Source organism: Callionymus lyra, chromosome 9 (assembly GCF_982586985.1).
Source record: "Callionymus lyra chromosome 9, fCalLyr1.hap1.1, whole genome shotgun sequence".
Taxonomy (NCBI): Eukaryota; Metazoa; Chordata; class Actinopteri; order Syngnathiformes; family Callionymidae; genus Callionymus; species Callionymus lyra.
The window spans coordinates 23244218-23258976 of NC_141826.1; the positions used below are offsets into that span (position 1 = coordinate 23244218).

The following is a 14759-nucleotide window of genomic DNA, read 5'->3' on the forward strand; positions in this document are numbered from 1 at the left end:
TTAATTCTCGTGTCTCCTGCTCCTCAAATCACGCCTGTCTTCTGTGAAGCTGACAGCAATGCATTGTTGAGATTTTTCATTGACAAAATTAAATTGATCAAAGAGAAAATCTCTCCCCCTTTGTTGGGAACCCCTACTGTCTCTGAGCCCCTCTCCTCCTCTTGGTCCTCCTTCACTGCTGTATCTTTGGGTGATATTTCGGCACTAGTGAACAAGATGAAACCCTCCTCTTGCTCAGATGACGTCCTTCCGTGTAGGCTTTTTATCAAAGTATTTGAACCATCGCTATAATACTTTTCATGAGAACAAAAAATGTTTTACAATTATCAAGCAAATATTAACAGCATTTGTTCATATCCATTAAACTCCTGACCACTAGATAGCAGCAGAATCCGGCAAGATTCTTCGACTTCGACTGAGGACGAGAGGATACAGTCGACTCCAGCAGCTTTTAAAGCTGAAGTTTGGACATATTTTGGTTGATAACATGTTTGTAACATCTAATTTTGTAGATATTGTCAATTATAAATGTATATATCAACATATACAGTATATTTGGTTTATCATGGAATTAAAAACCAAATACTACAGGATATACAGAATCCTTTTATATTCCTATAAATATATTTTATTTAGTAACCAATGTTCTTTCACAACCAGAGTTTTATAAACTTACATCATCAAATCAAAATGACATCCATTTATTAGTGATACAAATATATTTATTTCATTGAAACATCGCTATAATACTTTTCATGTGAACAAAATAAATGATCCTTTAATCCTTTTTAAATCAGGAAATGACTGCTCGTTCGTTCAAACTTCTCTGGTATTTAATTCAATTCCATTGAAAGTGTGTCATCATAACGAAGTTATCTCAAGACACTTTACGCTTTGTATGTAAACATAAGTGAGCCACCGATTACACTGCTGTTACACTGAACCTCCAGCAGGTGGCGGTCAATATATAAACAAAAAATCCCTTCCAAAAACGTGTTTCTGATTCTTTAACTTCTTTTCTCGCCACTTTGTGTGAGTCTGGGGTCTGGACGTCGTCTGAAGTCTCGACAGTGCAGGAAAACGAAGAGAGGATGAATGAAAGCCAGGAGGCTGAACAGAGTCAGACCAACGTTCACCTGCACGGAGACAAAGAAAGTGTTATTATAGAATTTAAATAACTAAATACTCCAGGATATTGAAGATTCAAATACACTGATCTCTAAATATGATCAATTTGTCTTTTTGTGATCATATGCATGCATCTTTTAAATGTCAGTTTCATCAGAATATTGACATATTTTCTTGAAAAGTTGCTGTATTTAAAAAAATTCTCAACGTGATTTCCCCCCCACATAGAGTTTCATGTACCTATTCCAATCATTTAAAAAAAAAACCGCATTAAATGTAACATTTTAACATTCATAGTCTTTTAAATTCAATATAAAAATGTTTGTAAAATAGTGATGCCAGACTAAAGGAAACGGGTACCGAGCGAATTCATCGAAATTTCAGCCAATCATTGGAAGCGAAGATAATCACGTGACGACAGAGTCCAAAACTGACGTGTCAATTTTATCATGTCATAACATTAGAAAATTAGAGCTGCATCACAAGAAACATCTTAAGACGTTTTTATTTGTTCAGGCTTTTCCTTGATTTTCTGGAACTCCTGTTGTGTTATCAGTTTTATCTTGATCTTTAAAGTATGTACTTTATTGATTATTGTTTTGATTGTTTAAGCGCTTTGTGACCCTGGTCTGGAAAAGCGCTATATAAATTAAAATGACTTACTTACTTACTTACATGACCATCAGCTGAGGCACTATTGGCTAAAAGTAAGATTGAGTTGCTCAGTGTTCGATTGGATTAGTCTGGAAAGATGAGGCTATTTTTATATTGAATTTTTAAGCCTAAACGTTAAAAATGATTGAATTTAGAAAATTATTTTTGTATTTATTGGAATTAAAATATCAAAATCTATGTGTAAAAACTTTTAAAATTAAATTATAAAAATAATAATAATAATTATTGGATTCAATTATTTTACAAAAACTGATTAAACCTTTCAATATAAAAATAAGTAAATATATTAAGTCAATCAATCAATATTTGAATCGTTAAATTCAGATTCAATATTCTGATGATACTGATCTACTTCCATTAAACCTCCATGAGTCTGTGACTCACATATAAAGGGTCTCCGTCCAGGACGTCCTTCACGATGGTGAAACAGGGGTACTGCAGCAGAGAAATCACGGCCGACACGCTCATCACCAGACCGTACAACTTCCCGAAATGACACGAGGGGAACCTGGAGAAAAAAAAGAGACGAAGATCAACGTAAAAAAAAAAAGTTGATGAAGCCGTGATTTCCCCCAAGGTCACTCACGCCACGTTGATGAAGGCGGCGTTGCCGCCGTACAGGAAGGAGCGGTTGAGCACCTGCAGGACGAAGGTGAAGTACTGGAGCGGCAGGAACGGGATGGAGGCGCAAATGGAGAACAGCAAGCACTGCAGCGCCGTCAGCAGCAGAGAGAGCCACGACGAGTTGAGGTCGGCCTCGCGCTCGCTCATCCCTGCGACACCACAAACCGTTCAACACGTCAAACGTCCTGGAACCTACTGCCGCCAACGTGCTAGCTAGCGTTAGCATAGTCACTTGAGTAACACAAACACAAAATCCAGTGCTGCGTCCCAAATCGTCTGTTTTTACACTTAATAATTTGAGTGCCGATGAGCAGTGTGCGGAAATGTAGTGCGCAATGAACACTCCATTGGTGCACTCAAACAGCCAAAAAATGGCCGCCATCTTAGCGACGTAGATGACGCTAAACTGAAGCTACGTCACTGACGACGTGTCTTTGGAGCAGATACTGACGTAAATGTCTCGAGAAAACAATAATTTTACCACAAAACGACACGACAACAGTAATAACACAATGAAACACAACTTAATAACTTGTTTCTATTGGTGAAAAGTGTTGTCAGGTGTTGGTGATAGACTTTCAAAGACTGGTTGCGATCGGCGTTAAAAAGTAGTAGAAGAAGAAGCTGACAAGTCATTTCCTGTTAGTGTGTAGCAGCAGAGTTTGATTTGAGACAGTACTACACTGTCAACGTTTTGATGTGTACTATAAACCAGTGCACTCGGAGAATTGCGCAATTTCAATTTCTACCTTTAGTTTCATTCAGACATAACTATAGCAACAATTTACAGTAATTAAAAAAACTTGTAACGATTGTAGTTGAAATACTTTGTCGATGTTATTTACCTGGAACTTAAAAAATACTGCTGATATCCTCTGGGGCACTTGTTGAGAACATCGACCAAACACTGAAAACACGTGTGAGGAACTTTGAAGTTCAACTAATGTGTTGATTTAAGTGTGTGTTGTTGTTGTGATGTTGTGGCTCTATTGTATCATCAGTGTGTGTTTGTACAAAACTCTCTTTTCATTGAATTATTGACATTAGAAAATGATCTTTAGCTCCGCCCACTGAAAACACTTTTCTGGAGATTAAATCTTGTTGACCATAACCACGCCCACTCTGCTGTGATTGGCCATGCATGGAGGTTTGTCAACGTGTGTCACCAATCGCTAAAGTCTCCACCTCCAAGGGACTTGGAAAACATGTTCATGATGAGGGACTCGTTGTATAAACAAAGCGGGGCGTGATTACAGCTGGCTGGGGGAGGAGTGAAGCCATTATCACGTCATAATGGACTCTCGTAACCTCTCGTTCGCCCAGATTTCAGAGCGAACTTTATATAGTAATAAATTCAAAACATGTTCATGATGAGGTACTCTTTGTATAAACAAAGCGGGGCGTGATTACAGCTGGCTGTAGGAGGAGTGAAGCCATTATTACGTCATAATGGACTCCGCTCTCGTAACCTCTCGTTCGCCCAGATTTCAGAGCAACTTTATAAAGTAAAGCTCCCCCCAAACCCCATCACCCACCAATAGAATAAACATTTTCACATCTTATATGTATATATTTATTTTCTGCATATTTGTAATCTTTTATTTTCTTATGTTATTAAATGTGTATTTTTAATTAAATTAAACTATTTATTGGTATTTTAAAGTCCATAATTAATATTGTGCAGCAGCGCCTCAACGAACGATAGAGAAAATAAAAATGCAGCTACAGCACCATCTACCGGTGATTCAGAGAATTAATTCCACTTTTCTCTGCCGTACGATTGAAATAAAGGGTTCATTTTAGTTATTTATTATATATAATAATAGAACTTATATCTGACCTTGAGCTCGAGGTTTGCCCTTGTGTCGGTCCATGATGATTCCGTTCAAGGGCGCACAGAGCACGCCGCACATCTGGGTGATGGAGAAAGCGTTGATGTAGTTGCTCACTGGGAACGAGAACGAACACAAACCATGACGAATAATTCAACAACGACTAGTTAAGTTTTCACAGTTCTTCCTCTTGATATCAGCATCAGTGCAACAGTTTAAGTGACTCTAAAGTGAGCGACATCAGGGTCGGGTGGGTCGTTATTTTACAGGGCAGACGAGGATCACCTAGGGAGGGTTCGCCGTCGCTCAGGTGGAGCAGCATGGGGTTGAGGGTCCCGATGAACAGGTAATGTCTGAGCTGCATCACCGACAACCAGACGATGTGGAACATGAACATCTTGGAGAGAACGCAGTCTTTGAAGCTTCTGGTGGGAATCTCTGCAGGAGGAAAGATGGAGGTTCAGGTGTTTGTTTGTATGCAGACGACACACTGATGGTCCCACACACCTGGAGCGGCAGGTTCGACGCTCATCTTCTTTTGTGGAGCTCCAATAATGTCCGTCAGATCCGGACTCTTTGGCTTCGAACAAGGTGATCTGAAGAGATTTATGGAAGTATTTCATGTCATCAGAATATTGAATTAGTATTTAAACTAAAAATGTGTGGAAACAGTTCAAATGATCGCGTAAATAAAAAGGTTGTGAAGAAGAAGAAAAAGAAGGGAGAACAATACAAAGAACGAAAAAAGTAGTAGAATTTGTAGTAGAATTAGAAGTATCGTAGATACTATAGAAATAGTAGTAGACGTAGTAGAAGTATAAGAAAAAAAAGTAGTAGAATTATTATTAGTAGTAGAAGTAGAAGTAGTAGAATTAGAAGAAGTAGTAGTAGTAGTATAATTAGTAAAAGAAGTAGTAGTAGAAGTAGTAAACGTAGAAGTAGTAGTAGTAGAGGGAGTAAAAGTAGAAGAATCAGTAGAAGTAGAAGAAGTAAAAGTAGAAGAAGTAGTAGAATTAGTCGTAAAAGTAGAAGAAGTAGAATTAGTAGTAAAAGTAGAAGAAGTAGTAAAAGTAGAAGAATTAGTAGAAGTAGAAGAAGTAGTAGAAGTAGAAGAAGTAGTAGAATTGGTAATACAAGTAGAAGAAGTAGTAGTAGAAGTACAATGCCTTCAGCATTCACACAATAATTTATACTTTGAAAGGTTGAATTGTCATTTTACTGAATTACTGAATTTCAAAGTTTTAATTTTGTTCACATTTTTACTTCCGCGGCTCCTTAAATTAATAAGTCAAACTCTATGTGTAAAATAAATATTAATTCAATATTCGAAAGTTTAATTTAAAAGTAAAAGAAAAAATCTTTCAAAACTAAATGTATTTGAATTTAAAAGGCTATTAATTAAAAAATATATAATTTAGCAAATTTACTTTCGTATTATTGGAAATAATATTAAAAAAGTCTATGTGTAGAAAAATATTAATTAAATTAGAAAATATTCGAAATTTTAATTTAAATTATTACGAAAAAAAAACAACTTTAAATTAAAAATGTATTGGATTCAATTATTGAATCTGTCAAATTTTAATATTTGACAAGTTCAATTCAACCATCGATAATACTCATAGCATTTGAGTACTTCCATAGTACTAATAATACATACAATACATACTTTCGTGACACATGAAGTACACGCTCGTACCCGTAAGTGTAGTTCTGAGGCAGCGGGTGAGGAATGAAGTCTCTGGGCAGCAGGAAGAAGGTCCTCAGCAGGTGGACGACGCTACAGGCCGCCACGAACAGGAAGAAGGCGTGGAAGGAAACTCCAGCCTCGTGGATGATCTGAGACACGACACCATCAATCATGATGACCCTTGACCTTGACCTCGACCCTCACCTTCAGCACGAAGAAGAGAGCGGCCGACGTGTCGAAGGCTCCGTTGTAGAGCGTGATGACGGTGAAGCGACGAGTGCCGAACAGATTTCCGACCTTAAGAAGAGAGAGAGACACGGATGGTTTACGTTTTATGTTGTAAATAAATCATGGAATGACCTCCTTGGCAGAGGTATGTGCTATCTCAGTGCTGGTCTTTATGGTGTGAATGTTGAAGGTTTTTTTCTACATTCACTTGAATCTTCAACTCATGTTTCAACTCCTTCTACTTTCACCTTCAGGTACTTTCATGTACTCACATCTAGAAACTTCATTCAACTTTAAAAACACTTTTGTCTACTTACTACTACTAATACTACTACTTCTACTACTATTTCTTCTCATACTAGTAATTATAATACTAATTCTACTACTGCTACTACTTCTTCAACTCCCACTACTACTTATTCTACTTCTACTACAAATTCTACTACTTGTACTACTACTTCTTCTGCTCCCACTACTACTTATTCTACTTCTACTACAAATTCTACTACTTGTACTACTACTTCTTCTGCTCCCACTACTACTTATTCTACTTCTACTACTAATTCTACTACTACTTCTACTAATTCTTATATTACTTCTATTTCTTATTCTACTTCTACTACTCCTTCTACTCCCACTACTACTTATTCTGCTCCCACTACTACTAATTCTAATTCTACTTAATGTACTACTAATTCTACTACTACTTATTCTAATTCTACTACTACGTCTACTTCTACTTCTACTACAAATTCTACTACTTGTACTACTACTTCTTCTGCTCCCACTACTACTTATTCTACTTCTACTACAAATTCTACTACTTGTACTACTACTTCTTCTGCTCCCACTACTACTTATTCTACTTCTACTACTAATTCTACTACTACTTCTACTAATTCTTATATTACTTCTATTTCTTATTCTACTTCTACTACTCCTTCTACTCCCACTACTACTTATTCTGCTCCCACTACTACTAATTCTAATTCTACTTAATGTACTACTAATTCTACTACTACTTATTCTAATTCTACTACTACGTCTACGTCTACTTCTACTACTAATTGTACTACTTCTACTACTTCTTCTACTCCCACTACTACTTATTCTACTTCTACTACAAATTCTACTACTTGTACTACTACTTCTTCTGCTCCCACTACTACTTATTCTACTTCTACTACAAATTCTACTACTTGTACTACTACTTCTTCTGCTCCCACTACTAATTATTCTACTTCTACTAAATGTACTAATACTTCTACTACCTCTACTAATCCGACTACAACTCCTTCTATCATTCTAGTTGACAGATTCAACATTCACTCTTCACTTTTTTCTGGAAATTCACATTTTCTAGTTGGTATTTTTTTCTTCTTTCTTTTTCTTTAGTGACGCGTCTTGAAAAACAAACTCCCCACATTTTTGAGGATTATGAAAGTTCACCGAGGAATGAGACGGAGATGATCTGGTTTAATCTGGAAAAACACACCCGAGTCCACCTGGAAAATATTAGACTTTCTCGTGAGAAACTGCCTCAGGATCAACATTTGTCTGCAATCTTTGTTAAGATGGACTTTTTCCTCAAACTCATCCAGAACAGATTTCTTTTTAAACTCAAACTCAAACACAATCATGAATTAAAGCAAAAATAACTGGAGCAACTTTTCATCGTGAAATTTTCAAAACTTCTACCAGTTTTATTTTGATGAATGAACGGACATTTACACACCATGTACTACAAAGAACTGCTTCTGTATTTGGCAAAACGAATCAAGTTCATGTATTTGTATATATAGTCAACACACAATTATTGAAAAGAACAATCTAGGACTTTAAACACGTAATTATAGATTTAAAATGACTTAAGTAATTAAACAATTATTATAATTGAAATACAAAATGTTACATAAGTATTATAAAAGTATTTTAAACAGGGCAAACAACATAATCGATTTTCTGGATTTTTTCAATGGTTTATTCATATACGTATGTATTTATTATAATATATATATATATATATATAAATATATATATATATATATAATAAACAATATTTTATGTATTTATTAATCATCTAAATGATCATACGTGTCCTAGCGTTTTCCCCAAGACATGACTATACATTAAAATATAAATATGTATTCTTTTGTTTGTGTTTATTTATTCTATATACTCTATTATATTGTGTATTTTCATGATATTTTCTTCTTTTTTGTTTGTGTTTATTTATTCTTTATACTGTGTTATATTTTGTATATTTATTTATTTTTTGTTTATATTTTTATATTGTATATACTGTATTATATTGTGTTTTTTTGTTGTTGTTTGTATTTATAAATTCTTAGACTGTATTATATTGTGTATTTTTATTTTATTTTTTTGTTTGTATTTATATATTCTTAGACTGTATTATATTGTGTATTTTTTTATTTTTTTGTTTGTATTTATATATTCTTAGACTGTATTATATTGTGTATTTTTATTTTATTTTTTGTTTGTATTTATATATTCTTAGACTGTATTATATTGTGTATTTTTTATTTTTTTGTTTGTATTTATATATTCTTAGACTGTATTACATTGTGTATTTTTTTTTTCGTTTGTATTTATATATTCTTAGACTGTATTATATTGTGTATTTTTATTTTATTTTTTGTTTGTATTTATATATTTTTAGACTGTATTATATTGTGGATTTTTATTTTATTTTATTTTTTGTTTGTATTTTTATATTGTATATACTGTATTATATTGTGGATTTTTTTTCTCCAAATAATTCCGTCAGCTGTTGTTTTCTATCAGTATCAGTATGTTGTTTGATATTTCTTTGTCATCGTTGAAATAAATAAAAACATGTGTCATAGTAAGTAAGTATTAGAAGGTAAGAACCTGGATGTTGGTGATCAGGATCAAACTTCCTCCCACAGCGAGGAGACACATGGCGGGGAACAACAGGACGGCGAGCTCTGATGGACACAAACGTCATGAAGGTGTATTCAAACATTTCTCCCATGATGCACTTGTGATATGTTACCTGCCGACGAGAAGGCGATCATCAACATGCCTGCGGTGTAAACACATCTGAGGGCGGCGACAGAAAACATGTCATAAGAAATAAGATATTTTTATGTGGAAATATATATATATATATATATATATATATATATATATATATATATATATATATATAAATAAATTATATAAATATAAATATAAATATAAATATAAATATATATATATATATAAATATATATATATAATATATATAAATTTCCATCACAAATTGTTGTTTAAATCGTTGAAATATAGGAATAATAAGTTATTTACATAATATATTATAATCCTACAAATATGTATTATTCAATCAAAACAAAGTTGCTTCAATGATTAAAAAAATAGGTTTTTAATTTTTCTTTAATTAAAATGTGACATAATTACATAATTAAGACACAAAATATTGTCAGAACTCCAAAAAAGATGACTTTAATCAAAGAAAAATGTTTAAATGTAATTGCTTTTAATTAAAATCTAATTAATGTAAATCGTGAAAAATTAAAATTAAATTATATATTTTTAATGAAACCAACCTTTTTAAAACTAAAAGAAATATATTTAAGAAACTTGATTTTTGATTGAAGCAACTTTTAATAATAATTAATAATAATAATAATAATGAGGAAATAAAATCAAATAATTCCCAGCAATGAGATGCTCTTTGTTAGTTTTATTACAGGTGTGTTTACGATCCTGACAAGAACCAGTTCTTCAAATGAAAACATTCATCAAATTGCCTCGAATGCGTTTGTGGTATCCCTTGTGTTATCTCGTGGTCAAGGTGACCCGGAGCCTTAAATGTGTTTGTGGTATCACTTGTGTTATAACAGGGTCAAGGTGACCCAGAGCCTTGAATATGTTTGTGCTATCCCTTGTGTTATAACAGGGTCAAGGTGACCCAGAGCCTCGAATATGTTTGTGGTATCCCTTGTGTTTTCTCTGGGTCAAGGTGAACAACCTCCACCACTGCATATGTATTTATGAGAGCCAGGGGGGTCGTTGACCTTGACCTAGAGACGCATTGAAGAAACTTTGATTTAATAATAATAATAATGAAGAAATAAAAGGAGATCAATCCCAGCAATGAGATGCTCTTTGTTTGTTATCACAGGTGTGTTTACGATCCAGAACCAGTTCTTCAAACGAAAACATTCATCATTTTTTTAAATGACAATTCAATGACTAATTGAATTATATAAATAAACCACAACTGAAGGTGAAAAATGTATTGTATAATGTGAGGATTTATTTCCCAAAACACATTTTTAAAGCTGAATAAGAAACGGATTTACTCTGCGTTTAACCCTTGTGTTGTCTCTGGGTCAAGGTGACCCGAAGCCTCGAATGTGATTGTGGTATCCCTTGTGTTATCTCAGGGTCAAGGTGACCCGGAGCCTCGAATGCGTTTTTGCTATTCCTTGTATTGTCGCCCGGTCAAGGTGACCCGGAGCCTCGAATGTGTTTTTGCTATCCCTTGTGTTATCTCAGGGTCAAGGTGTACAACTTCCACCACTGCACATGTATTTCTGGAAGCCAGGGAGGTCGTTGACCTTGACTCAGAGACAACACAAGGGATACCACAAACACGTTTTGGCGAGCTCAAGTAAAAGAAGAAAGGTGTTCATGTAGAGACGACACAAGACGATGGTTCTGAAGTGACTCACATGGCAAAGATCCGAGAGATCATGGTCCCGAAATGGTCGAACAAGAAGCCGCTGGGCAGCGTGGAGAGATTGTTCATGAAGGAGGCGAGGGTGAAGACCAGAGAGAACTGCTCGTCCTGAAGACGGCAATCTGTCAAAGACACGAGATTATAGGCAGCTGTCAATCACAGAGAGGGTTGATCCTTATTATCAACATGGATTTATGTCATGGGTTTATTGGCAATGTGCGATTAAGATGAGATGTAACAATGCATACATACATGTAACAATGCATACATACATGTAACAATGCATACATACATGTGTAACAATGCATACATACATGTGTAACAATGCATACATACATGTAACAATGCATACATACATGTAACAATGCATGCATACATGTGTAACAATGCATACATACATGTAACAATGCATGCATACATGTGTAACAATGCATACATACATGTAACAATGCATACATACATGTGTAACAATGCATACATACATGTAACAATGCATACATACATGTAACAATGCATGCATACATGTGTAACAATGCATACATACATGTAACAATGCATGCATACATGTGTAACAATGCATACATACATGTGTAACAATGCATACATACATGTAACAATGCATGCATACATGCAACAACACATACATAGATGCAGCAACGCAAACATACATGTAACAATGCATACATACATGTAACAATGCATACATACATGTAACAATGCATACATACATGTGTAACAATGCATACATACATGTGTAACAATGCATACATACATGTAACAATGCATGCATACATGCAACAACGCATACATAGATGCAGCAACGCAAACATACATGTAACAATTCATACATACATGCAACAATGCATGCATACATGTAACAATGCATACATACATGTAACAATGCATACATACATGTAACAATGCATACATACATGTAACAATGCATACATACATGCAACAATGCATGCATACATGTAACAATGCATACATACATGTAACAATGCATACATACATGGAACAATGCATACATACATGTGTAACAATGCATACATACATGTGTAACAATGCATACATACATGTAACAATGCATGCATACATGTAACAACGCATACATACATGTAACAATGCATACATACATGTAACAATGCATATGTACATGTAACAATGTATACATACATGTAACAATGCATACATACATGTAGCAATGTATACATACATGTAACAATGCATACATACATGTAACAATGCATGCATACATGTAACAATGCATACATACATGTAACAATGCATACATACATGTAACAATGCATACATACATGTAACAATGCATACATACATGTAACAATGCATACGTACATGTAACAATGTATACATACATGTAACAATGCATACATACATGTGTAACAATGCATACATACATGTAACAATGCATACATACATGTAACAATGCATACGTACATGTAACAATGTATACATACATGTAACAATGCATACATACATGTGTAACAATGCATACATACATGTAACAATGCATACATACATGTAACAATGCATACATACATGTAACAATGCACACATACATGTGTAACAATGCATACATACATGTAACAATGCATACATACATGTAACAATGCATACATACATGTAACAATGCATACATACATGTAACAATGCATACATACATGTAACAATTCATACATACATGTAACAATGCATACGTACATGTAACAATGTATACATACATGTAACAACGCATGCATACATGTAACAACGCATACATACATGTAACAATGTATACATACATGTAACAACGCATGCATACATGTAACAACGCATACATACATGTAAAAATACATACATACATGTAAAAATACATACATACATGTAAAAATGCATACATACATGTAACAATGCATACATACATGCAAAAATGCATGCATATATGTAAAAATGAATACATACATGTAACAATGCATACATACATGCAACAATGCATACATACATGTAACAATGTATACATACATGTAACAATGTACACATACATGTAACAATGCATACATACATGTAACAATGCATACATACATGCAACAATGCATACATACATGTAACAATGTACACATACATGTAACAATGCATACATACATGTAACAATGCATACATACATGTAACAATGCATACATACATGCAAAAATGCATGCATACATGTAAAAATGAATACATACATGTAACAATGCATACATACATGCAACAACGCATACATACATGTAAAAAAGTTTTGTAAGTATTTAAAGTTTTGGATTTTGTTGGTTTTCATGAAAATAATCTATTGATTTATCTTGAAACTGTTTTGAAAATATTGGTCACAGATACAAAAACCCATAAGATGATCATTGAAACAAACACTGACCCAGGGTGTGGAGTTGAGTCGTGTTGCCAGGATCCGTGGCGTTGACGCACAGAGACTGGAAGTATCCCTCGGTCTTCAGCACGAACACCAGGGCGGCCCATCCGAAGATGACCCCGGCGAAGCACAGACACTCCAGCAGCCCCGTGAGGAAGGTGAAGAAGAAGAGCGGCTTGACCTTTGGACACGACATCTCACCTCGTCCTGTGGAGCCACTGAGATGACTGGTTAGTTGACACGAGTATCTTCGAGTCACTCAGACAAATGTGAAGCGACTCCTTCCTTCGTCCAAGATATATTCCTCTCACCTCCTGCACGTGTCAGAGCTCCGCCCTCTCTGGGCTCTTTAGAAGGTCCATTGTCTTAGAAACAAAATAAAAGTGGTTAAACGAGTGTTTTGAGCAGATCTCTGGGTGAGAAACTAGTTTTTGTCTCGTCCACGAACCAAATATTGAATCAATTGAAATACTTTCTATTACTTTCTGAATGATGAAACGTCGTTCCTCGTGTTGTTGCTACAAAAATACTTCAATTTCACTTCATGAATCACTCGCTCGCGACTTCATCTGGTGACTTCTCTCACTTCTCTATTTCCTCTCTGGTCCCGATGATGTCTTTTGGTATTTCTTTATTTCACGTACATCACCTTTATTTTTTTTATACACTTTTGTATTGTTTAATTTACTACCATGATTCATGTTTTCCCTTTATTGTGGGAAGACGTATAAGAAGATTTTAAAGGTTCATTCTGAGGTTTAAGAAAAATATAGTTGTATATATAAATGCCAGGGGTGAGTATTGACAAGAGTCTGGCGATACAATACAATACCATGTATTGTGAAACTGTAGTAACAAGGATATATTCGTAGTATTGTCGAGTACTTGTTCTACCAGTCTGTGGTGGCCAGTGTCCTGTTCTATGCTGTGGTGTGTTGGGGTGGAAATGTGTCCAAGAGGAGGGTCAACAGGTCAACAGGTTGGACAGGTTGGACAGGTTGGACAGGAGGGCTGGTTCTGTGGTTGGAATGAAGCTGGACTCACTGGTGACAGTTGCTGAGAGGAGATCATTGAACAAACTACTGTCCATCATGATGATGACAGTCAAAGACAAATAGACTCAGGGACTCATTCATTCCCCGGGCTATTAAATTGTACAATTCTGAGTTCGGGGGCAGGAGTGGAGTAAAAGTATCATGATGTTCTTGATTCTTGATTGTACTTGATTCCAGATTGAGATTTCCAGATGTTTCTTATCACATTTTTGCTGATGACATCCAGCTCTACTGCTCTTTTGATCCAACTGAGCCCCAAAGGCTGAACAGCTTAGTCAATTGTTTGCTAGAAATCAAACAATGAGTGAAAACACTTTACAGCTAAATGTGGACAAAACTGAAACTCTGGTGATTGCTCCTGATGATAAGGTTCCAGGGTTGAGTCAGTACTTGG

The 14759-nt window shown here is 34.9% G+C and overlaps 1 protein-coding gene across 1 annotated transcript in view; it reads right to left on the bottom strand.

Annotated features, from left to right (window-relative positions):
- Nucleotides 1–700: 700 nt before the first annotated feature.
- The window catches only part of LOC148072304 (equilibrative nucleobase transporter 1-like), a 19253-nt gene continuing 5194 nt past the window's right edge, over nucleotides 701–14759 (bottom strand). Inside the window, exons 2-14 of the mRNA XM_087798883.1 lie at nucleotides 13622–13675; nucleotides 13317–13528; nucleotides 10902–11031; nucleotides 9218–9264; nucleotides 9073–9149; nucleotides 6154–6246; nucleotides 5959–6098; nucleotides 4767–4855; nucleotides 4545–4697; nucleotides 4268–4375; nucleotides 2390–2576; nucleotides 2188–2311; nucleotides 701–1136 (exon numbers count right to left, since the gene is read on the bottom strand). Coding sequence (XP_087655009.1) covers nucleotides 1008–1136; nucleotides 2188–2311; nucleotides 2390–2576; nucleotides 4268–4375; nucleotides 4545–4697; nucleotides 4767–4855; nucleotides 5959–6098; nucleotides 6154–6246; nucleotides 9073–9149; nucleotides 9218–9264; nucleotides 10902–11031; nucleotides 13317–13506 — 1467 coding nt within the window. The 5' untranslated portion in view covers nucleotides 13507–13528; nucleotides 13622–13675 and the 3' untranslated portion in view covers nucleotides 701–1007. The remainder of the gene's footprint in view (nucleotides 1137–2187; nucleotides 2312–2389; nucleotides 2577–4267; nucleotides 4376–4544; nucleotides 4698–4766; nucleotides 4856–5958; nucleotides 6099–6153; nucleotides 6247–9072; nucleotides 9150–9217; nucleotides 9265–10901; nucleotides 11032–13316; nucleotides 13529–13621; nucleotides 13676–14759) is intronic.